The sequence below is a fragment of the Melopsittacus undulatus genome, chromosome 11, assembly GCF_012275295.1.
Source record: "Melopsittacus undulatus isolate bMelUnd1 chromosome 11, bMelUnd1.mat.Z, whole genome shotgun sequence".
NCBI classification, from domain to species: domain Eukaryota; kingdom Metazoa; phylum Chordata; class Aves; order Psittaciformes; family Psittaculidae; genus Melopsittacus; species Melopsittacus undulatus.
In genome coordinates this window covers 4,462,634-4,487,419 of record NC_047537.1, presented here as the reverse complement: position 1 = coordinate 4,487,419, position 24,786 = coordinate 4,462,634, and the positions used below count along the sequence as shown (strand labels likewise).

Below are 24,786 nucleotides of genomic sequence, written 5' to 3'. Positions count from 1 at the left end.
ACTAACTTACACTATAAGAAAGTCAACTGACCAAGACAACAGATTCCATTTTTCAGATACTGACCAGATGACTATTAGAATTTGTACCTGTGAAAATACATCATATTTAAAATTGCAGAATTTGTTCTATCCTGCTGGTAAGAGACAGTAGAAGTGACTGCCTCAGGAAAAACCTTTCTACTAAGCCACAGATTTGACTATCTAGAACAACTACCCAACGAATTCCATTTTCTTTGAATTTTCTGTGCATAAACACAGCTCAATGATGGCTACACACTCCTCAACTTCGTATATAACTATTTGAACACAACACTCAAATAGCTTGTTTAAATGAGGAAAACCTCCTTAAATATACCTTCCTCTTATCTATAACATTCCATGTATCTATATCTGCCACTATCTGTAAGATTATAAACTGTGCGTGTATAAAAAATACAGAACATTTAAGATATTGTCACTCAAAACTGACTCAAAATATACCACATGAAGTAAAAGACTGGTATGGTTATCCTATTTGTCGCAGAGTGCTGGGAGACACGAGCAGTGCTTTAAAAGTCTAAGGAAGACACGAGCAGTGCTTTAGAAGTCTCCCAGCACTCTGCGACATTTGGCGCCCGAACAGGGACATGAAGAACAATCTATTAGTGCATCACATCAAGGTCAACGGGAAAACATGTCTCTAACCCATGGTACCCGAGAAGGTCACTACTCGTGGCAATTTTAAATTTCCGCCCAGTTATTTTTTAATCTGTGGAGATGGTGCATGGCCAGGTATCCCAGAAAACCCTGGGGAGGACCTTGCTACATTGGTAAATTGACTATGTTCACACCCTCATATAGAAATTTAGTGCAGAATGTATATAATCGGCCAAAACGTGACATATTAGGAATCGGTCCAGATCGTGATCCCCATGTTAGAATCAACTCAATTGGAGCTGCTATTTCTATGGCATTTTTCGTCCCTGGAGTGATGAGTGCTACTAACTGGCGGAATATTAAAGGCTTGGCATGCTTTGTAATACAAGAGTTTAATATTACGTCTAACGTCTTAGATAGCTTGTTACATGATGTGGATAGTGTTCGACATGCAATATTGCAGAATCGAGCAACAATAGGTTTTTTGCTTTTAGCTCAAGGTCATGGATGCAAAGAATTTGAAGGACTGTGCTGTCTGAATCTCTCTGATCATAGCAATAGTATTCACTCACAGATAGAGAAATTACGGAATAACTTTAAAGATATTACAGTCGCATCTGGATGGCTGGACAATTGGTTATCTTCTTGGGGAATTACTGGATGGCTTTTAGACCTTGTTAAACACGGCATAATAATTGTCTTAGTTATCTTTGTGCTTCTCATTTGTCTGCCATGCCTTCTTCAGTGTATCCAAATGCAGGTTAACAAGCTGATGAAAAACATTAATACCTCCCTTGTTGTTCTTAAAAAAGACAGGGGAAATGTGAAGAGTATTGCTAAAGACTGGCTACATGAACGAGGACATAGAGAAAGCGACATGTTACAGCTGATTCAGCTCTCGGACGGAAAAATATAGGGAAACAAAGTAAACGTATCTTGGTGATGAATTCCAGTATGATGAAGAAAGCTGTGGGTAAAGAAGCAAAAGTAGCAGTGCAAGCAAGATGAGAGGAAACTGAGATGTGTTAAGACACAATAAGGAACTGTTAGCAAGTTTTTGGAGACCAGGTTCTCATCCGCTTAATGTAACTAATTGTATCTTAGTTGCTGCATGCTGCACATGTATCCACTAATACAGCAAGCTATTGATTATGTATCCAATATTAATACAGCCATTTATTGTGTATGTATCAAAGTATAATATACTAAGCTATTGTAAGCAGACACAGGCACTCTTAACCAAAGAATGATTGTTACTATGCCAAAGAATGATGTAAGGCAGTAGAAAAAAATGTATATAAACACTGTGAACCCTGGCAATAAATGAGACTTCTAAAGCACTGCTCATGTCTTCCTTAGACTTTTAAAGCACTGCTCGTGTCTCCCAGCACTCTGCGACACTATTTTCCACCAGGTTTTTAAAATTAGGCGCATTTTCAGTTTTCCAAAATAGGTGTTACTGAAATCTTTGGATCTGGATTCTTATAAATACCTTTACAAGGGACAGTGTGCCAAAAGACGAAGCTCAAGTTTAAACAACAAAATTCTGCTCCCACATAAGTTATTTCCAGGCTCCCTAGCACTGTGCTAACCAGCTACTTCTATGCCAAATAAATACCTCATTAACTTTTTGCTCAATACTGGCAATATTGTCCCTTAGAAGTTAAAAAAATCCATTTTATCTTAGGATGTAAGTATATGAAGACAAAACCTTTCAAAAGATTATCTGGTGCCTGCTATGTGTTTCAATGTGTTTCCTTTCAGCAGCTCACTATGTTATCCAAGCTACTGAAGAACTGTTCCATGATTCTCATTTTATTACCTTCCCTGAAAGGAATATGTTTAGAAAACGAATAAAAGTTTTTAAACCATAGAGTACCATTAAGTAAATCTAATCTTGAGAAATAGTTAAAGCTTAACACAAGCTGAAAGTAAACTCAAATCAGTTGTCAACTGGAACTACAATCAAATCTAAAACTATGTCACGCACTGAAAATTTAGGAATCCCCATAGCTTTAAAAGAGCATCAGGCATGGCAATCTCCATTGAACTTATATGCCAGTTGGTTATAGCAGTAAGCATTCAACAATTAGCAGCCTTCCTGGTTCAGGAAAAAAACCTGAGCAGCATAACGGACTTTTTAGTAGTCAAAAAGAAGTAAGTAAGTAGTTTTGAAGAATCTTACAATTTTAGGGGACCTACTTCATCTTTTCATTGCTTTTATTTGCCAATATGGTATTTTTTTATTTGTCATCTCCCTCCCCCAACACAAAGTAGCACTGACAAGAAAACCAAAACCAAAGTTACTACACTACCTGGTATTATAATCATAAAACTGATCTAGTCTCCGAATAAAACTGACCTCTTAAAGCTATTGCGTATATTTTTTATCTCACTGTTGTAGCTCACACTGTTGATAATGGTTTGAAAGGCTTGGACTGGATCAATAAGCTGACCCCATACTTTAGATCCGAGCTGATCCAAAATAACCATGAAACAATGCAGCGCTGGCCAGAAGGGGTCAGTAGACTCATCTGAAACATAACAGTAACATTGGAGAGAGTTGAAATGCAAGAGTCCTGAACATTCTTAGACTAAGCTGAAGTTGAAAGCAGTTGGTTTTCATTGATTTTTCTTAAATACCAATACAAAGATACGTATTCTAGTAAGTCGTAACTGTACTCTTTAACCTGGAAAAAGGATGAAAAACATCAACCTCACTTATTTGTACAGACAAGACACTGTTCCTTATGCAGTAACTGGGTAACAGTAACATTTCCCATCTCGATGAATCCAATTCTTCCACACTGATTTTTGCAGTGTCATTCTAAGAAGTGGGTACGACTTACACAGCTATGACAATTTATACTTCAAATTCAAGCTAGAAGCAATTGGCTTTCATATTCTTTCCCCTTCATATAATGTATCATACCCTCAATAAATGCATTAAGCTCATAAAGACCTAGTCATTTGAGACACAGCCCTGATCTTGAGCTGATGTGCCATTCCTGGGCTATGCCATGACATGTGGCCTACAAGAATGGCCCAAGGGCTGCTAGCCTAAATTCACAGCTGCAAAATGGGTTCCCTCAAACAAATGGGTGGAAGAGTCAAATTTTAAGCAAGTTGTAGCAATTCAGAAGGTGTTTCTGTATTTTAGGACTGAAAAGTCAAACCATGCCACAGTGAAACGCACATTCCTATACAACCTGTACATTAAATGCAAACAATATGATAGAAGTTACAGACTGTCCTCTCAAAACCTCTAAGCCAGCCTTATGCAAGGCACTGCCATTCCTTTTCTATTTAAGAGTTTAAATGTAATTTTTCAATGTTTGTCAGTATTGCTCAAGTATTACACAATACTGATCATCTTCCAGAAGATAAATAAGCTTCACCTGAAATCACCTGAGATACACAACTAAGAATTCACTAAGAACTTCAATAAGGAAGTTTGATAAAGATGAAAAATAGACCATGAACTGCCTTAATCTCAGTATCAAAATTAATTACCAGCAGCTTCTTTCTCCATGGTGTGAAGTATAGACTGCATGAAGTCATTTTGTTTGTCTGGACCCAGTAACAAGGAATCCAAAGCCTCTTCTTCCAGCACTGTAAGCAACATACAAATCCCTAAAAGAAAAAAAAAAGATGCAATTTGTCCACATAGTTGCAAACGTTTGTTCTAATTTTCACCAAATCAAGGATGTTTCCAACACCGTTATCAGTGTAACACCTGACCAAGAGATCAGCAGCAACATGAAGCACGCTACTGCTGTGCAACATTCAATTTTCCAATTTGACATGCCCCAAAATAAACAGCAAATATGAAACAGGAGAGCTCTGACTTGAAACAAATGTTTATGAGAGACTACATGTACGAATTCATTCCACATCATACTCACCCAGCCAATAGTCTTTGTAGTTGGCAGTATCATATAAGTGAGATGGCAGAAGGATGAGTTTGCCCTTTTCAACCATTGAAGATCTGTAAATATCCTGACTCTCAAAAAGCCCCAACTCAATAACCTTGAACAAGCAAGTCAGCACTTCCTGTAAGTCATAGTAATCATCTCTGTCAACCTTGCCTAAATTCCTTGCTGTTAGAATGGCCCATCTACGAATCTAAGAATTGAAACAAAAGTTTTATATTAAGAAAAAAGGACAAATAAAATCACAATGCTGTAAGATTATAAAACACTGCTACTACAAACACGACAAAAGTGTTTTTTTACTACAGGAAGGTCTCATAACTGCAAGTGTGGGCAGTTGTATGAGGAAAGGCTGAGAGCTGGGTTTGTTCAGCCTAGAAAACAGGTAGCTCAGGGGAGATCTTATTTAAAGGGTGGCTACAGAGAAGATGGAGACTCCCTTTTTACAAGCAGTCGCATGGAAAAGATGTGGGGTAATGGTCACAACTCCCAGGGAGATTCTAACTGAACACAAGAGGAAAAACTTTCACAATGAGTACAATCAGCCATTGGAATAATCTCCCCAAGAAGTGGTGGATTCCCCAGTGTCCCCAGAATCTTTTAAGATTCTGCCATTCTGCTGTAGGTCATGCTTTGCCAAGAAAGGTGGGACTAGGAGAACCTTGAGGTGCCTTCCACCCTACTCTGTGAGTCTATGAAACAAAACTCTTTGGGATTTATGTGACAAAAAGGAAGCATTTAGTTTTGTACTTGCTGATATTACCTAAACATTGGTTTTCTGATTAGGTAATTGTATACTCTAACAACAGGTATTAAGTTGTGCTGTCAGCACCGGACACTTGTCCACTCTTACCTTGGTGGAATTATCCTCTGACCTACCAGGACATGAAATTTTGAACTCCACACTGGTGTTTAAATAAGCCAGTTGAACATCTGTAACTTCTGTTGACTAAATGCAAACAGCAAAGTGATTCTAGAAGAGTTTCTTCAGCAAGAGTAACTATATTCCTACTGAAATCTCCTTTTTCTGTATATTGTTAAATACAGAAAATCAAACACTTAAAATTCTGAATGCTACTATTTTCATACTCTTGCCATTAGAAACCATAATCTATTGTGATGCCATTTAAAACTTAAGTTTTAGTGGAACACAGAAGTAACTTACCACTTCATTTGGGTGTACCAAAAAGAGATAAATTCCTGGATATTTCTCAAAGACCTGAAAGGAGCTGTGACTTCTTTCCATTCTACAGAGCACTTCCACACACAGCTCACCTACAAGGATAAGACACTTACATTAAGGGGTAATTTATATGCTCACAAAGAAACCCAAGCGACAAAATAAATACAAAATACATATACACACACATACACACTAGAACTTCAGTTTAACTACTACTTGTTATTTTCACCTCCTTCAGTAGAAATAATACCATTCCCCTCCAACTGTCCATGGTAAGATACATACTGACTCTCTCATGCAGCAGCAGATATGGATATTTCAGTACTTCTAGAAGGGGGACTCGCAGGTTATTCTCAAAGTCCGGGCCCACATAACCAGACAGCTGTGTCTGTCCATTCTCATCGACTACAAACAACTCATCATCTTCTCCAGCTTCTTCTTGCATGGATTTCTCAATGTGGGCAACAAGACGGGAGGTTTCCAACTTCCACAAGACCTATTCAGAAAGGAAAAACAATTACCCAAAGTGCATATGTAAAGAAAGCACTTAAGGACATTTATTATCACATGCAGAAACCTTAGCTAGATTTTTCAAAACTTAAAATTTCATTTAAAAAGTTTCTTTCCAAGTGTGGTGTAAAATGATGAAGTCTTCGGGTAGAATTCAGACTGTATGAATCACAAAATTCTCACTTCAGAGCTGGGATTATAAAGTATGGTGGTTTTATATTTTTGTTAAATATTCATCAACCATCTCAGTTGTTGTTTCAGGCCAGAGATTAGTCACAAAACTTCGTTTCACTGGCCAATATAAAGAAGTACACAATACAGGAAACAATCATATTTGGGAAGATGGGAAAAGCGTTTTTTAAGTCTTGCTTTCTCACATATTTTGTAATGTACTGGTGAATGGAGTTTATGTAAAGAATGTAAACAGACTGACTGACTTGCTAAGTATTTGTAGCAGATTCAGCTCACTTAACATTACTCATCTGAAGTAAATTTCTCCCAACTTCTATTAGAAATCAAGGTTATTTCCTACAGCTAATAGAACTTTCAGCAGTCCAGTGACTCCACCTATCTCCAATCTATACTCAAATGAGATTGGCCTGCAGAGAAATCTAATTTAAAGAGCAACCTTTTAGACATTTGTATGGTGAACAATTGGCTACAGATATTCATTTTACACACATCTATGGGAAAACAAGCTTTCCAAAATGTAAAGCTGGAATACTAGTAAGGAAGAATTACAAAAGGCTTAAGATAACAGTTTTTAAACTTGACTGGTTTTAATTGCACAAGATTAGAACAGATCTCGAACAGAAGCACAACGGAAAACTATGAATGAAAAGTGAAAGCTAACAAAAAGAGGAAGAAACAAAAGTGGAACGGATGCCTGAGGAACAAAGAAAACACTGAAGAGGGTGAGCTGTTAAGTCTGTTTTCCAGAGTTTCGAGGATTCTGGATTGAGAGAAACAAAACACAATAGAGAAATCTCAACTAGCTTATTAATACAGAGAAAATATAGAGATAATAAAAGATACAGTAAAAGATATTTCTGATCTTTGGTTATCTTACCAACTCCAAAGACCGTGTACTGACAATCAGGAAACCAGCTCCAAGAAACATCACAGTCTGAGGTGGCAGACTCAACCTGTAGTGAGCGTTCCCATGGAGGCAATGTTGACCTATGTGTGGGGAGGTTCTGCCTCCCCACATGGCATGAGGCTTGGGCTTTTATACTACCAAAAATGCACACTCATTCTGACGCAGTGGGCCAGCCAACATCAGAAGAAGTGGCCAGCTGTACCTAGAAAGGTCTCCCAGGATTGGGACTTTTCTGAGGACCAGCCAAAGTGGGACCTTCTGGGGAGGAGCCACCACAGACAGACAGTACTTTTCTATTGTGTGTTTCACCACAGACCATTATCTATTCTCACTGACACAGTCTGGCAGGTGTTCTTTTTTGCAGATGGCAAACCACCATAGCATGAATAAAGTGCAAGCTATAACATCTAGTCAGCAACTTTCCACAACTGTTCTTGCTAATTTGAATATACGCAAAACAAGATGATGTTCTGGCTTTACAATCAGCTCTTTACAACACAATATATAAAAAAGCAAAACAGTTAAAAAGCCACATAACCTATTCCCCAACACCAATAAACACACCCCCTGCACAAAACTTTCCCCTACCCTGATGCTGGACCACAGAAACCTTATTTGAACATTTCCTTGCAGTCTGAGTCCTCCCTCTCTGGTTGGAGCCAAGTCTCTTAATTACCTCATGTAACCCTGGCAGTTTTTCCTTGGCTTTGTGGTATTCAAGCACACACTCCAGGCAGTAACAGAGGTCTTCATTGGATCCTTCAAGATCTTCCAGGGGCAACCGTTTTGAAGCATAGCTCTTCAGGAACTCGGTGGTGTCAGGACCACCAGGTGTACACCATCGACACGTGCTCATTCTTTGCATGGAAAGAAGGAGGAATTAATGGAAGTTCAAAGGTTGAAAGTAGCCACAACAGTACCTAGCTTTCAATGTGATGAGTTTTGGGAGTTACATAACTCATTGACAGCATACATGCATATGTTCTTGGGTGACCTTGTACTATACAGATACACACAACTAAATAAAGGAATGCAGATTAAACTATTAAATTAACATTACAGAAAAATGCCTCCTGAATGGCAAGCGTTAAAAGCACTGAAAATAAGTCAAATTACATCATTTACAAACTACAAGACAACATGTGAAAAGTGACTTTACATTGTAAAAGTAATCCTTCATTCACACTTAATGCACACTTTCCAGGACTGCAATGCTGGACTTCATTATATTGCTTTACTGGTATCCGTGGAATTGAGGTCTAATGCATACAAAACATAATTAACTTTTTTTCTTATCTCCTGCTAAAATTTAGGTCAACAAATCCCTGTTGCCAAAAGCAAAATATATTTGTGCAGAACTTTCCTGTTATAGCTGTTGTTAGAGTTAGAAAACAGCATCAAATTCTCAGCACAGATTGCTTCCTCTAGAAAGAAAAAAATCCTAACTAAGCAGCAATCCAGTCATCTCAGATTATGACAGTATGAACAGCTCAACTGAAGACTGGGAAAGCATGACAACTAGAGCCAAGTATAGAAAGGGGAAGATAGTAATTACTGTGCTATTTAGCATAACAATGAATGAAAAAGGGAAATGTAGATAAGCAAAACCATCTGCTCCCTCATACATAGGTACAGGTGGTACTTACCTTTGGAAAAGGAAGCTATTTGCTGTGAAGGTATGCTAGGAAGCATGAAGACTAGGTGTGCTGCCCTGCAGCTGCGAAAGGGGGCTGACCCCTCCAGCCACACATGCCCTCGGGTATCTTCAGTAATCCACCCCCTGGAAACCGAGCCTTGGTGGCATTTCAGAGACCTAGGAAAAAAAGATGCATCAGGAACGGGTTAAATTCACGCGTTATAGACTAAGAATGGCTTTGGAACTCAGATTAACGTGCTTTAAACTCAACACCCATCCACTGAAGAGCCAAGTGAGTTGCACCTGAATCCCCTCCGGACACCGAAGGCGGGCAGCGAAGCACGCACTCACCTTTTCCTAACAAAAGAATAGAAACTTCATCCGCACACGTTAAGCGAAGAAACCGCTTCCCTAGCGCGGGCCAAGCCTGCCGAGCGGCGAGCGGCAACCTCCGCCCAGCACCGGCACCGGCACCAGCACCGGCCCGAGCAGCGACCGAAGCGGCGCTTCCCGTGTCCCGGCTCCCTCACCCCAGCGCTCCCCGGCCGGAGCCGCCGCTTCCCCCCGAGCGAGCCCGGCCGAACGCCGTGAGGGGAGCGCGGCCTCCTCAATGGGAGCACCGCGGTCAGGGCCGGAGGCGCCGCCCGCCCCTTCCTCACCTCACGCAGCCCCGCACCTCTCGCCGCTTCCCGCCTCCTTCCGGCCGCGGAGCCCCCCCCCCCCCAACACCCCCCGCGCATCCGGGACGCAGCAGGAAGTGAGCTCCACCCTCTCATCGATGCCCGCCCTCGGTGGGGTCTTAAAGGGACAGGGGAGAGGCTGTGAGGGGAAACTGAGGCACGGGAGGGCGAGAGCGGAGCTGCACTGCGGAGGGAGCGCCTCAAGGAGGGGTTACTGAAGCACTAAGATCCCGCTCTACTCCGCAGTCGAGCCAAGCAGGAGGCTTTCCCCAGCACCCTGAAGTGATAACCCCCCAGAGACGCTGCCTCAGAGCAGCTGAGGCAATGGAAGCCACGGCCAAGCGCAGCTCCGCCTGCCATCCGGGAATAGAAGCAGGCAGGAAGTGCCATGAAGGTACTGGGATCAAGGGGTTGTATCCCTGCCCTGTGCGGCTGTCCCTGTGGTGCTCCAGGGATACAGATTAGCTGCCTTCCCTCAACTGCTTGCTCCAGACGTTACAGAAGAAATGGGTGAAGGCACCATTAACATTCCACAACTTTGAAGTGCTTCTCTGCTGCAACAACTCTTGGGACCTGGCTGGCTCTGGCTTTGGTAATGCCACACAGCTGAGGCCTTTTTTTGTCTCTCTGTAACACCATTCAGGCCCTTAACACACCAAGGAAATGCTTGCACCACCGAATGTTGAGGGGACACAGAGTGGTTTTTAGACTTGAAGAATTTATAATGTAGGCTGATGTGTTATTTCTCTTGACCTTTTGTGGCCCGTTTGGTTTTTAAACCCCTGCATGGTGTTTGCTCTGTTTTCACTAAAATTCAAATATCCACATTCAACAACAGCCTCCCTCTCACTTTCTAAGATGATGGCAAAGGGAAATGGCTCTGACTCCCATGCAAGGACTTGAAGGTGCCTTAGAAATACATTTTAAAAGGTGGTGCTGAAGCCCAAAACCACAAGATATCAGAGCTAAAATAGACGTTTAACTTGATACTTTGGACTAGCAGATTGCTACTTGACCATAGCAATGTTATCATCAGGATGAGCCCCATTCAAGCTCTCCCTGAATTAGAGCTGGACTTGTCCAAGATGGACAGATCCCTTACTCACATCAGATCCTCACTAAGTGACTGAGCTGAATTAATATCAATGAAATGTTAATAATCCAAATCACTACACTATTATGTTTAATAAAATTATCTATACAAATAAACTGTGGTCCAAGCCCAATACTAATAAAGCAAGGGGGTCCACTCTGAACCTCATGAAGTGGAAAGGTCTTCTTTATCCTTTGCATCTCCAGTCTCTCTGTGAATCATTCTAACTTGACTCTGTTTGCCTTTGTATGTTTCTTCCATGAAATAACAGAGAAAACCTTGCCATCAAACTGACTGGTCCGCTGCTAAACTGTGTAAAATTCCATCAAATTTATTGAACTCTTGTCAAATTATTATTTTACCTCAATAAAACATATTGCTGCTTCTCTCTTTTGAGTGAGGTGCACTCCACTCATCCACAAATTTCCCTTTAAAGCAAAGGATAAAATAAGTCTTATTATGCAGCTAGAAGTTTATTTCCATGAGATCTACTCTACAAACTCTGTAACCACGCAAGAAGATTCAGAGGATTTCCACCTTGCAAGTAAAGAAGCATCTTGAAAATACAAACTTACAGCTCTTCAGCTTTTAACCTTCAAACCTGCAAGGCAACAGACACAAGGCAAAGACCTAAATTCAAGGCAGCTGGTATATGTTTCCTTCCTCCCACCCTGCCAGCCCCATTTCATTTCCTGGCTGGAAAACTTACCCTTCAACGAGTGGCTGATCTCCTGGGGTGTCCTGCCTGTCTCACAAGAATCACACTAGTTTGTATCTTCAGAGAGACTAAAGGCAGACACAGGTAACATGGGAAGTTCTCAATTAACATCCTTTGCTACAAGTCAATGATAATTATTAAAGAAGGAAATTCTCACTTATTCAAATGAGCATCAAAAAGCAGTATGCCAGAGACCAAGTTCACCTGCCTTACTTTTTAATACAGCATACAGGAAATATAAACAAACTGTACAAATACTTTACAGGACCAGGAAGACTTTTGGGCTGTTTTTTTACATTCAGTCAGTCAATGTACACGTAACGATTCTAGGCAGACAGATGTATCATACAAAGCCATGAATACAACCTCATCTTACCCCTCAATTTTCTTATCAAAATGTAGAAACTCTCCTTGGCACAATAAAAGTATAAATATCTATATACACACACTATTTTGTCTCTGTATTCCAAGTATTAAAAACATTTGAAATGCATTGTTCTGCTTTGCATGAAATGAGATCATTTCTGAATAGCAATGGGCAAAAATCCATTTTCTCTACAAGGCTGATAATAGTGTCAGTCTCTATCAAAAATAAAAATCAGTTGCTTTTAAGAACAATATACCTGTTAAAAAAACAACCCCAAAACAACTCAAAGTTGTGCTGTTTCCATTAAAACAGATAATCAAGATTTGTTTATTACAGAGACTTAAAAGCAAACTGAAAGTCCTTTTTTAAGTCACTGATATTTTAAAAAATTACTTTAAACATATTAAAATTCTGAAAACTGAGCTTATGCATAAATGCTAAAGAGCAGCTTTCAACTCCACAGAAAACAAAGTAGTGGAAAAATACTGGCTTTGAGACATTCAGAAAGTTGAATGCTTAAACTGTATTTACCTGCCTTCAATATGAAACAAGAGAATCAGACACACTTATCTTTACTTTCTCCATCACTAGGTATCCTGTGTACCTGCAGTTGTTAGTCTCTGCCCACTTTCAACCACATCCATTTTACAGTTCAATGTGCACACTAGGGACTGTCTTTAGGGCAGTCAATTAATCGCTGTCTTCACTGGTGTCAAAAATGTCACTGAGTAGGAAAGCCTTCTTCCGTTGCCCAGGTTCTGAGTTGTCAGGACTAAGGTTTTCGCCCTTCTCCTTTTTAAGCTTTTCTTCAAGTTCTGGAAGTTTCTTTTTATAAAGGTAATCAATAATTTCTTTGGGGGAGAAAAATAGAGAGAAAAGTAAACTAAATTGTATCTATAGGGGAAACGGATGCCATCAGGAAGCAGGATCCCGCAGAAATTATTTTGTCAATGTTAAATGCAAAAAACAAAACAAAAAAACAAAACAAAAACACACTGCTCCAACACACACACAAGAAACTAAAAAAGCAGTCAGAAAACATTTAAAGCCAAAGGATCAATAAAAAAAGAGGTTCATAATCACTGCATGAAGATGTCATTGAAAGTAAACTGTTATTAAAACAAGGCATTCAATATAATAAGTACAAAGCCTGAGATATCAGCCAATTTACTTGGGGGAAAGCTAACTAAGACATAATTCAGATAGAATATGTATCCTCTTGGATTCAAGTGAAAACATTAAGGAGTATGTACAAACAGCTGGGATACTGACCAGAAAAAGTTTTTCTTCGCCATAAAGGGACACAGGAGACTTTTAGCTTATAAAATTTTGCTTGAACATAGGCTTTTGGGACATCTCTGAAAAAAGAAGAGTTCAAAGAATTAGTGGTGCAAGGAATTATTATGAAGTTTTGTTGTTACTAAGTTACCCATTCATGAGAGTGATGCCAGTCAAACAGTATCTTAGCTTTAGAGAGAAAGGACAGATTAAATCCTAATTAAAACAAATTTTCAAGACAGCAATTCCCCTTGAAGGTAAAAACCTAAACCATGCCATCATACATAAGTATTAGGTGTTTAGTGAAAAGAGAGACTAAACAAAACTGAAAGCATGTGGAAAACATCAAAAGCACTGTACAGCAAGTACAGCATTCACAGCATTGTTAGTTTCATATTCAACACTTACTTTGGAAGAAAACTATTATATTGTATTACATATTCCAATAATTATCCCTTTTTCCAATATGTGGGGATTAACACCTGGAAAAATCTTTTATCAAAGACTTTAGCACACACTATGTAACAGGTTTAAGCACAAATATGCTGGGAATGCAGTAAGGGTTGCCTGAAGTGGTTACAAGTGGTCTCAGAGCTTATAGGCATGGTTTGTTGCCCAGTGCTATGCAAGGGTATACGTATATTGTATGTTACCAAGCTAAATGATGTTTTCTATAGTTGCACAGGTCTAAAAAGTTTGATTCCTTTGTGGAATTTTTAAGACAGTCTGCTTCAACCACCCTTTGTATCCATAAAAAGAGGATAAACAAAAAAATAAAGGTTTACCCAATAGTATCACTAAGTTCTTCCCAGTTTACTTCATTAGGATCCTCCACGTTCAGTTCATATAACCTGGGAATATAATACAGAAGCAGTCTGTAGGCAGAATTCAAGAAATAATTCAATAACACTCACAACTCCCCCAGTCAGAAGTCACAGGACATTTTGTTCTAGAGAAGAGCAGTTGTGAAACCTGCATGAAACTGCAGACATGCCACTCTCACCCTGCAAGCCTTCACAAACACAAACCAGAACAGTAAGAAACACAAAAACATAACAGTACTTCTGAACTATACCTTTTAATAAGATTGATTTTGGCTTGTAATCCTTTGGTCCCCCTACATAACTGCTGTCCTTTGTTCAACTTGTTTGTTAAAATTGTAATCCTATGAAAACATAGAAAAAAAAGTTATCATTTCAAGAAATTCCAAGCACCAAAAGGAAGTGTCTTCAAGATGCTACTGCTGCCACAAAGCAGCAGAAATCAGGTTTCACTGTCAGAGCAAGAATAAAATTCACCACAGCTAAGAAGTTATCTGTCTCAGATATATTTATGATGCCTCTTCTGTAACCTACCACCTATTTATTTCCCATCTTATGAAACAATCATCATGGTACAAACAGTTTGGCAGAAGAGTTAAATACTCCCCAGAACACATTTTACTATCTCAATTCAGTATTAAAACGTACCATTTCTGTTTACATTGTCTCCAATAGCGAGTTCCCACTTTAGTTTCAATCTCAGACCATGGTAATTTCTGGTACAGTTTCTCACGGTCAATTAAGATCTCTCTATTTGAATTTCCATCTTTCACTTTTATTCTTTTCCTAATCACCTCCTCCACTGCACGCATTAACTTCTGGATCTCTTCCTTTGACCAAGGGCCATAATTAGTAGCTAAAATTGAAAAACAAGGTTAAGGCATAATTTATCATAAACGAATAGTGAAAAAAAAAAGTAAACAAGCACTTTTATAGAATCATAGAATGATTTGGGTTGGAAAGGACCTTAAGATCATCTACTTCCAAACCCCTTGCCATGGGCAGGGACACCTCACATTAGACCATGTCTATTCTTATTTACAGGACCAGCTTCCTAACATGCTTCCTAGAAACCTCTACACACCAAATCTGAAAGAAGAGCTCAGCCTAATCACCAAATCCAGTTGCTAGATTCCTCCCAACCTGCCCCTAAAAGCATCAATTTAGACATCGGTTCCATTTAATAAAGAGTTGCATTTGTTGCATTTCTTTTCTCTTTTCCATTACTGTTCTTAGCCCTTCCATATGCAAATGCAATAAGTGGTTTAGAAAAAAGAACTACCACCATAAATTAATTTAAAAAAAAGAAAAATCCATTCCAGGGATTTTTTTCCTAAAGTTTAGGGCACATACAACATACAGTTAAAATAACTTCTGAAGTTATGAATAATAAATTGCTTTGCTTAAACTTACATACCTGATTTGATTTCAGAGTATTTCATAGCAACTGAGAGGTTAGAACGGGACATCATCTCAGAAATCTTCTTCCAATCATTGCCATGCAGAGCATAATACTTCTTCAATTTTTCTTTTTCTTCATCAGTGTACCTGGTTGAGGAAATTGGCAAAGCTTCAGCTGCAAATTCAAACCATTCCATTACCTTAAAAGAGCTGTAATCTTTACAGATGTTTCATCACTACCATTTCACGTCACACTTTAGAACAGAAGAATTGATAAGGACTAGTCAGGAAAATGACCTGTCAATTAAGATGCAGCAACAGGTACAAATCAGAGATGATCTTCATTTATGTCCATTTCCTGTGCTCAAATAAACCTCAGAAACTGATACTAGCACTCAGAAACGTTTCCAAGTTACTCACCTCCCTTTATAATTATTTGGGTCAAAGATCTTCCTTGCTCGATAATATATCAGCCTCCAGGGTCGCGGTATGCCCTCAGCTAGAAGGTAAAACAATTCATTTAAGTAACATTTCTCACAGAGGTGAGGCCACTTTCAAAAAAACCCCAACAACATACATTTTTGTGACCATGCTATCAATGACAGATTCTTCAGTCAAGAGAATGTACTGTACAACACTCCAGTAATGGCCCAGGCAATGGTCTGAATGGAAGCTCCTCAGGAGTTTGAAAGATGTAATTGTTATGACTGTGCAAGACTGGATGCTGAGTGCTGGTAAATAACTGTGTACATGCCTACACACCTGCATGTGAATACTGAAAACTGAACTTTTAAACTCTCAAGCACAAACCTAGGCTGTACATTTGATCCAAATGCAATTAAAATTTAGCTAACTCCCATTAATAGAGAGACATAATTTCTTTCTGTTTCTGCCATCATTCACTCCATCCTAAACCTGCCATCGATTTATGTGCTCGAAGAACAGTCAAAAATCAAACACAGCACTCAATCACACCTGCCATTAGTAAGTCACTATGCTTAATTATAGCCTAGCAAATAATGTACTTTAAGCCACAAAGCCCAAAGGCAAATTTGGAAGCCTGCAAGTGCTACTGGTCATGATGATATTTTAATTTCTAAGCTCTGCAAACCCAAGAAAAGATAGCAAGAACATTATGTGTAGTTGATAATCTATATAACAATCTCAGCAGCATGCTCCTTTTTTGCCTAATTTAGTAACATTAGTACTTTTCTATATGGAAAATACACTGTGCTATCACCAGGTTGTGGAATGTAACATTCAGCCATTTGCACAAGGAACTTAAATACTTACAAAGTTTTTCACAAAACAGGTATTTTACTTTTAAGCGATTGATGTTTTGTTTCTCTTCTGGATACCTTGACGTAAACAGGACTTTCTCAGCACTATCTATCCCAGTCATTTCTAAGAACTCTTCAATATTTTTCCGGAGTTGATTATTCTCCTTCTGGGAAAATCTGCCAAACCTGACAGCAACACCTAAAACGTACAGTAAGTTTTATGAAATAAAAAACTTCAAGTACCATCTCTTGTATATTTCAGGATTTAACAAACATAACAAAAGATCAATTAACTCAAAAGGTGAAAGAAAAAAAAATGAAAGAGACCAAACAAGAGCTGAAAGCAGGGGATTTACACATATACTTTGGACTGTAATTCAGTAATGAGGAAGTTGATGCTACCAAGCAGAGAAACAGAAAAGATGTCTATTACAATGAAGTGAACCAGACTCTATGGATGTGACAGACACAGTACAAAAAGATGTTCCCTCTGTCAAAGCATTAGCACAGCTGCACAGTCCTTCCTCACTGCTACAATATTTTGGAGAGCTCACCTTGTTTTTTAAACTCCTTAAACCTCATTAGGTCTCTTCCAGCCATCTTCATGACTGAACTGTCTGATATATTCCTCACATGAGGAATAAACTCTTCCAGTTCCTGTTTTGCAGTATCCAAATCCGTGATTGCACACATGTTAGAGTTCAGGTACTCTTCATCATCATCCACACTGCCATCATCTGTGGTTACTGTTCTAGTAAGGGAACTATTCTGGTCCTCCCTTCTATTTGATGCCAATAGTTCTGTTGTCCTGATATGAAGAAAAAAGAACATAAAATACACCACCAGACCTCAAAACCATTAAAAGAATTAACATATTCATTAAAGAAGAAATACTTCACACATCAACCCTTTTGTATTCCCATCTTTTAACACAGATGTAATTTATATCAGATTTCTACAGTTACAGTACTCAAAAACTTGAAGCTTTGAAAATCTCACCTTTTGCACAAAACTCTCACACATGGACATACAGAAGAAACAGTCTCTCTTGCTACCAACTGGCAACACAGAACTTTTTTATCTGTCTCTTACTAGCGGTCTAATTGTGGGTTCTACACACTGCAAAAGCATCAAGAGCTTGTTTGCGGTTTGGGTTGGAAAGGACTTTAAAGCTCATCCAACTCCAACCCCCTGCCATGGACAGGGACACCTTCCACTAGAGCAGATTGCTCCAAGCCCTGTCCAGTCTGGCCTTGAACACTGACAGGGATGGGGCAGCCACAGTTTCTCTGGACGACCTGTTTTAATGCCTCCCACCCTCACAGTGAAGAACATCTTCCATATAGCTAACCTAAATCTACCATCACAGTTATAACAAAGCTCTTAGAGTAGGTCTCTGTAACATCACAATATATTGTAAAGGGTTTTGGAGCTGTTTTTAAAAACTCGTACAGAACAGACTGAAGAAAAATCTGGGACCCAAATAACGTGATAGAAACATGAGGGAGAGGAGCTGTAAAAAACAAACCCAAACAAAGCCTACATACATTACATCAGAATCTGAAGAGCTTTCCTCTGCGATAAAAGCTCTACTTTTTATCTTCTTAGAGCGCATTGGAGAATTTTTAGGAGGCTGATTAGCTGCTTTAGTTAGCTTAGACAAATGAGCAGGTACATCCATAGAATCTTCTCTCCTGGCAGAAGCATCACAGTCACCATCTTCATGCCATTGCTGGGACGATGCCACACCATCCGATTCTGTAGCTAATGGCAGCTCTGTGCCTTTCCCTTGCCTGTTTTGCTCTGCAGGTGACAACAGTGACTGGTCAACAGTTACATCTGCTTCTTCTTGTATATCTAGGGTACTGCTGCATGTTTTCTTCTTGCTTTTTGACCTTTTACTGCCATTTTTGCCATGTGTTTCTGAGGTAGGCAGCTCATGTACCTCATCCTCTTCTCTTTCCTTCTTTACAGATGGTTCTAAATAAATGCATTCAGGCAGCTCACCTACTTCATCCTCTTTAGGTAATTTTTGTTTTCTTTTCTTCTTCTTTACAGGTGGTTCTAAATAAGCAGGTTCAGGCATTTCACATACCGCATCCTCTTCAGGCAATTTCTCTTTTCTTTTCTTCTTCTTTACAGGTGGCTCTACACAAATGCTTTCAGGCAGCTCACCTACCTCATTCTCTTCATATAATTTCTCTTTCCTTTTCTTCTTCTCTAAAGGTGGTTCTAAATAAATGCATTCAGGCAGCTCACCTACCTCATCCTCTTCAGGTAATTTCTCTTTTCTTTTCTTCTTCTTTACCTGTGGTTCTAAGCGAATGCATTCAGGCAGCTCATCTACCCCATCCTCTTTAGGTAATTTCTCTTTTCTTTTCTTCTTCTTTACCTGTGGTTCCAAACAAATGCATTCAGGCAGCTCAGCTACCCCATCCTCTTTAGGTAATTCCTCTTTTCCTTTCTTCTTCTTTACATGTGGCTCTAAACGAATGCATTCAGGCAGCTCAGCTACCCCATCCTCTTTAGGTAATTCCTCTTTTCCTTTCTTCTTCTTTACATGTGGCTCTAAACGAATGCATTCAGGCTGCTCAGCTACCTCATCCTCTTTAGGTAATTTCTCTTTTCTTTTCTTCTTTACAGGTGGTTCCAAATAAACAGATTTGGGCATCTCACATACCTCACCCTCTTCAGGTAATTTCTCTTTTCTTTTCTTCTTCTTTACATGTGGTTCTAAATAAATGCATTCAGGCATCTCACCCACCTCATCCTCTTCAGGTAACTTTTGTTTTCTTTTTTTCTTCACAGGTAGTTTTAAATAAACGTAATCAGCATCAATCTCACGACAAATATCAGAGCAACTCCGATTTACTGCGATACAAGATACAGCATTACTTTCTTCATCCGTATTATCATTATGCTTCCACTTCTTTTTCTTCTTTTTCTTTTGGGAAGCATCCACTCCAGTTTCATTACCAATGTCACTTTCCAGTTCTACACAAGAATTACCTAACAAAGACTGCTGCTTCTCCTGCTTCTTTTTTTTCTTCTTTTTAAAGCCTTCACCATTCTGTGCTGTTTGATCTTCAAGCAGAGGTGGAGAAGCGGAGCAAAGCTCTGCAGCCTGTATGCTTTTGCTTTCATCATTTTCGTGTTCCCTATAGTCTTTGTATTTTCTCTTTTTTTTCTTCTTCTTCTTTTTCAGAAAATCCTGAACTTGAAAATCATCTGCACTTGCTTTTCCTGTCATGTTTTTTCTTACCTTAAATAAAAGATACAAGGTTTACTCAAGTATTATAATTAATGCATCATTACACAGGTAAAAACAAACAGGAAAAACCAATATGTGAACAAAATAGGCCCCCTCCCCCCAACATTAAAATACTATGGAATAATTGAACATTATCTTAGAAACATACAATGAAGATACTTACTTTTTAATGAAGCTAATTTTGCAGTGGGACTATGAAAATATGATGCCTTCTTCATCAAACAAATGTGCATCACAGCTGTATTCTGCTTTAAAATTGCCTTCCTATAACAAAGGTACATTTCAGTAACTAAGTTGATTCTGAATAACTAAACAGCAACATACTACTATATTCATAGAATCAACTAAATTGGAAAACCCTTTAAGATCAACAATTCCAACCTTTACCCCACCACTAACCCATGGCACTGAGGGCATCTTCTACACAGTTTGTGAACACTTCCAGGGACGGGACTCCACCACTGCCCTCCACAGCCCGCTCCAATGCCTGAGTTTAGGAATTGTTCCTTATCTCCATCTAAACCTCCCCTGGAGCAGTTTAAAGACATTTCCTCTTGTCCTATCACTCTACTTCCAGCACCACCACAACAAACTAAAAACAATCAGGAAATATTAAACTAATCAGCATTAAAACCAACTGCTTCATCCACGTTCCGACAAGCCCAGACCTAGGCCCAGCCCCAAACCCAACCAGGACCTGCCAGCTCCCACAGCACCTGTAACCAGCACCAATACGCACACATCGAGGCCCCATGCAGGCCTAAGGACGGGCTGTGGGTCAGCGCCCCGCGGCAGCCCGCGTGCACCGGCAACTCCGCCGCTCCCCTCCGCCTCTTACCCGGAACTACCGAGGGAGGCACACGGAACCACCACCACAAGCCTCTGTGTGGCACCGGGGTGAACCGAGGCCGGCAAACGGCAGCCCCCAACGGCCCTAACCGCGCTCCAGCCCCGTACCATACCCTCCCGGCCTCCGCTCGCCAGATAACGACAGCGTGACACCTCCAGGCCACCGGTAATCCCACCTTAATACTGTTCCCACTGCACCCTGCTGCCGGTCTCTCCGTTCCACCCTCCGCGCTTTCCCTCCCTAACAGAGGAAACGTTTCCAGCCGGACCTGACAAAGTGACGGACCAGCGGCGTGGGACGGTGGTTGCTAGGAGACGGGGCACCGCCATTCCCCCCCCTTCCTTCAGTGCTGTAGGGCTGGAGCTGGAGCTCCGCTGCCACAGCCACGGCTCTGACCAGTGCCAAGGCCACGGCCACGGCCACAGCCACGGCCACGGCCACGCCGCCTGCCTCAGCCCCGACTCCCCCCACCACGGGGGCGGCCCCTCGGAGGCCGCTGACCCTGGCTGAGGTGGAGCCCGGCAGCGAGAACGAGAGGTTGGGGGTGGCCCGGGACAGCATGTTGTGCAACCCCCGCATCCTCAAGGTGAGACACACGGTCCCTCCCCACCGGCCCCGCTCTCTGTCCCGGTACCACCTACACCTCTCCGGGGCCCCGGAGGATGGGGAGGGGTCACGATCCCGCGGGCAGCCCCTTGCACCGCAGGCGAACAGCGCACAAATTGCCTGAGTGACAACAGCTGAAAAGAGAGGGTTTCCCCCTATTAATTTATATGGCAAGGAGGGAAAATCGCGCTTCCTCGCGGCTCCTCCTCGAGCGGCTCCGTGGTTGGTCACCGTTAAGCACCCGGCAGGCCCCGGCTGGAGACCGACAGCAGCGTGGGGCGGGTTTTCAAACCCCGCTGTCACCCACCGACCACAGCGGAGGGGTTCCGGGGTGGGACACAAACCCTGACCCCTATATTCGGATTTATGGATCGGCTGTGGAGGTTACGCTCCGTTCATAAACCCCTGACACTTCTCACCTTACCAATCCCACTGTACCCCAGTCCCGTGCATAGGCTGAGCTCTGGACGGGACTTGGAAAGCTTCAGGCAGGTATTTCGCTCCAAACCGACACCCACAGAAGGTCCCGCTCTACCCCCGCCAGCCCTGGGGTCCCACATCCCCTCCAGCCACAGCTGAAGTACAGCTCTCGTCCCCTGGATGGCACTCGCAGAATGGCTTCGTGCCCCGACCAGCGTTTTCCCGTCCCCAGTCTCTCCCCCCCGGCCACGCCGCCTGCCCGGTGCGGAGCCCCCGATGCTCGGGGTCGGGATCACGGCTCTGGGGTGGTGCGGAGGGAGAGGGGCGACGGCTGCAGCCCCGCGCCTGGCACCGAGCGGTTCCACCGGCTGCGCTTTCCCTGGTGTCCGAGGGAGGGCAGCCAGCTTCGCTCAGAGCGTTGGTTTCCCACCGCAGCCAGCGGTGACATTTAGATGCGGCTGTGCAGTGGTGCTTAACTCCAGTTCCCTTCCTAGCCCGGCAGCGGCAGGCTTGGAATTCAGCAGTAAGTTTTTGGAATATCACAGAAAATTTGAGTCTTACAATTTTTTTTTTATTATTTTTAGCTTCTGAAACTCTTAAATTTGAAATTTTATTGGGAAGGCAAAGAAAAAAGTAGAGCCTGCATCATAACCCAAAAGCAGCTTCACTTTTCAAATCCACAATTTGTACTTTCTTTTCCCTGGATGCTCTGATAGGAAGTTGCAGGATCTTTGCTTAGAAGCGGGATCAGGGTGAGATTTCCTCACCTACCTGTGCATTGTTCCCCCTCCTGCCAAAGAGATGCTGTGGGCAGATGTGGTCAAACCTCCTCAGGGTGGAGGAGGCAGCCCCACGTCTTCCCCAGCCCTCCAAACTGCTTCTTAGAAAAGCGTGCTAGTAAATACATCTTCAGGTGATGCATGAATATGAGTCATTATGTGGCATTTCAGGTATGCAAAGGCATAATTGCAGGGGTTGGGTTGATCCTGCTTATTTTCAGGATGCATTTACATTCCCTAAATTGAAATAGGCATAACCCACCCATCAGTGTTGTAAATCCCAGGTCTACAGGTATAACACTGGGGTAATCCTAGGAAAGGCAGCTCCTCTCCTGCAGTGTCTGTGTTGCAGATAGGTTATATGTGGTCATTAAGATTACATTGATTGATGTGGAAGTTCTGCCCATCTGGATGGGAGCATTTGGTCAAGCACTGTCTGTCCCCAGTGCTCAGCTGATGTGTTCTCCCCTCAGCTTTAGGGCTTGAGGTTTTTCTCAGTGTAACTCTTGCAGAGCATCCTGGTAGTGGGAATTCTGAGCAGTTATATATCACAAGATGCTTTAACAAGACACTATCTGGATTTCTATCTGGCCAAGTGACACTAAAGGCTGAAGCAAGTTTTGAGAAAAAGTAGTGTTAAATCTTAGCATTCTGGACAACTTCTGTTCTCTCAGGGCTTCCTTGCAGGAGGTGTCCTTCACTGTGAGCTAGCCTGGAGGGAGGTAGAGAGATCTGTATCCACCTGGTGCAATCCGTCAGCACAAAGTAACAGAGCTAATAACAGAGATGCTTTTACTCTTCAAACCAGGGGTAATTTCACCTTATTGTAACTTGGGTTGTAAAGTTTGTGGAGCAAACTCCACATCTCCTGCCAGCTGCCTTCCCTCAGTGCATTGTGCCCCACTGGATGCTGAATGTGTCAGTGGGACTTTCACTGCCAGGAGGTTACAGTGACAGGATGGCAGTTTACTGGATAAGCACTGACTCTCACCCAGATCTACTCACTGGGACCAGTAGTGTCACACACACAGCATCAGCCCTCTGCCACATCTCCTCTTCATGCTCTCAGCTGCAGTCTGGGACCTCTTCCCACCCCAGGAGAGTCCTGGGGAACAGACATTATTGGACAGAGTTGCCAAAGAAGATGGCCAGCAGGTCCCAACCCTCACACTGTGCAGTGCCACCTGAAAACCAGGAACACAAAGATGGTTTAGAAGAAAGGGACAAAAGGTTTTGAGACAACTGCTGCTTGGACAAGTGCTTCTGGCAGCCATGGACAGGCACTGAGGAAAGCACAGCTCCACCAGCTGTTGTGAAGGTTCACCAGACAGCAAGTACACAAGAACCTGAGGCCCAGTAGTGATGGATGGGACACTTAGTCCCTGATCTTCCTTCCAACTGGCATTCAGTCCCCAAAACCCTAATGCAAGCATGACAGAGCTCCTACTTTGCAGCAGCTAACGACAGGATCCCCTAAGTTCTCTCCCAGTTCTCTCACATATCTTCTAAATGAGGCATCACATGCAAACAGAGACCACTGCACAGACAACTGCCTTCATTTCTGGCTGACCCTCCTGCCTCAGCTCTGCCCAGCCCCATCATTCCACCAGGATGTGTCCACACATGCCAGCTATCTTTTTCACATAACGATTTCTAGGGATGAAAGTTCTATTTTTCACTGGTAGAATGTGATATGATTAATCAAGGAATTAATTTAGTTTATCAATATATATTTGCTTGCAGGAAATACTGAGGAAATAAACTGGGGAAACTACTTCATCTACTGATGCCAGTAGAAATCTGAGCAAAGCATTTTTGGGTAGTTTGTTTTTACCAATAAAGCCTTAGCCAAGCACTTTTCCCAGTGCAAAGTTAAAACTACTGCGTTACAAAACTAAGCCAGCTCTGGGCAGGAAAATTCACCACCCTTAACCCCCAGGTTGCCTGACAGACACTCCAGAAAAAGTGGCCAACACCAGTTTGATTTAATTTATATTAGCATTTTTTGGATAATGTGCCCTTATTAAGTTCAACATATCACTGCCAAAGTCATTGTGTCACCAGCCTGGAGCTGGACATAGCCCTGGTGTGTGAAGGTGAAAATGCCAGACCCATATGCCAAAGCATCCACTTACTGTCAAATAGCAGCCAGGGGATATGCAGAACATAGGGAACTGCTCTCCATGTATCCCCTTCAAAGCCAAGAGGCACCAACTTGCCTGCAGA

At 41.6% G+C, this 24,786-nt stretch overlaps 3 protein-coding genes across 6 annotated transcripts in view; 1 reads left to right on the top strand and 2 right to left on the bottom strand.

Moving 5' to 3' along the window:
- Nucleotides 1-9,144, bottom strand: part of SETX (senataxin) — a 31,058-nt gene extending 21,914 nt beyond the window's left edge. The window contains exons 1-7 of the mRNA XM_005146332.4: nucleotides 9,007-9,144; nucleotides 8,037-8,217; nucleotides 6,037-6,247; nucleotides 5,734-5,843; nucleotides 4,542-4,761; nucleotides 4,150-4,269; nucleotides 2,999-3,170 (exon numbers count right to left, since the gene is read on the bottom strand). Coding sequence (XP_005146389.2) covers nucleotides 2,999-3,170; nucleotides 4,150-4,269; nucleotides 4,542-4,761; nucleotides 5,734-5,843; nucleotides 6,037-6,247; nucleotides 8,037-8,216 — 1,013 coding nt within the window. The 5' untranslated portion in view covers nucleotide 8,217; nucleotides 9,007-9,144. The remainder of the gene's footprint in view (nucleotides 1-2,998; nucleotides 3,171-4,149; nucleotides 4,270-4,541; nucleotides 4,762-5,733; nucleotides 5,844-6,036; nucleotides 6,248-8,036; nucleotides 8,218-9,006) is intronic.
- A 2,082-nt stretch (nucleotides 9,145-11,226) lies between these two features.
- TTF1 (transcription termination factor 1) lies at nucleotides 11,227-20,931 on the bottom strand. 4 transcript variants are annotated; one of them, XR_004080201.2, is made up of 13 exons: nucleotides 20,868-20,931; nucleotides 20,069-20,169; nucleotides 18,182-19,896; nucleotides 17,189-17,442; nucleotides 16,648-16,833; nucleotides 15,775-15,853; nucleotides 15,371-15,501; nucleotides 14,602-14,809; nucleotides 14,208-14,297; nucleotides 13,918-13,983; nucleotides 13,127-13,212; nucleotides 11,479-12,705; nucleotides 11,227-11,399 (listed from the first exon to the last, which is right to left on the bottom strand). XR_004080201.2 is itself a non-coding variant. In XM_031046524.2 (12 exons), exons 3-12 carry the CDS (start codon nucleotides 19,882-19,884, stop codon nucleotides 12,545-12,547), a joined length of 2,964 nt encoding a protein of 987 aa, XP_030902384.2. In that variant the 5' UTR covers nucleotides 19,885-19,896; nucleotides 20,069-20,169; nucleotides 20,868-20,931; the 3' UTR covers nucleotides 11,227-12,544. The 4 variants fall into 4 exon arrangements, 2 of the variants coding, with proteins under 2 accessions (XP_030902384.2, XP_030902385.2); XR_004080202.2 differs by having other exon boundaries at nucleotides 11,227-11,370; XM_031046524.2 differs by having other exon boundaries at nucleotides 11,227-12,705.
- CFAP77 (cilia and flagella associated protein 77) overlaps nucleotides 20,108-24,786 on the top strand; it is a 60,457-nt gene continuing 55,778 nt past the window's right edge. The window contains exons 1-2 of the mRNA XM_034067730.1: nucleotides 20,108-20,180; nucleotides 21,139-21,341. Of these exons, the coding sequence (XP_033923621.1) occupies nucleotides 20,108-20,180; nucleotides 21,139-21,341 (276 nt within the window). The remainder of the gene's footprint in view (nucleotides 20,181-21,138; nucleotides 21,342-24,786) is intronic.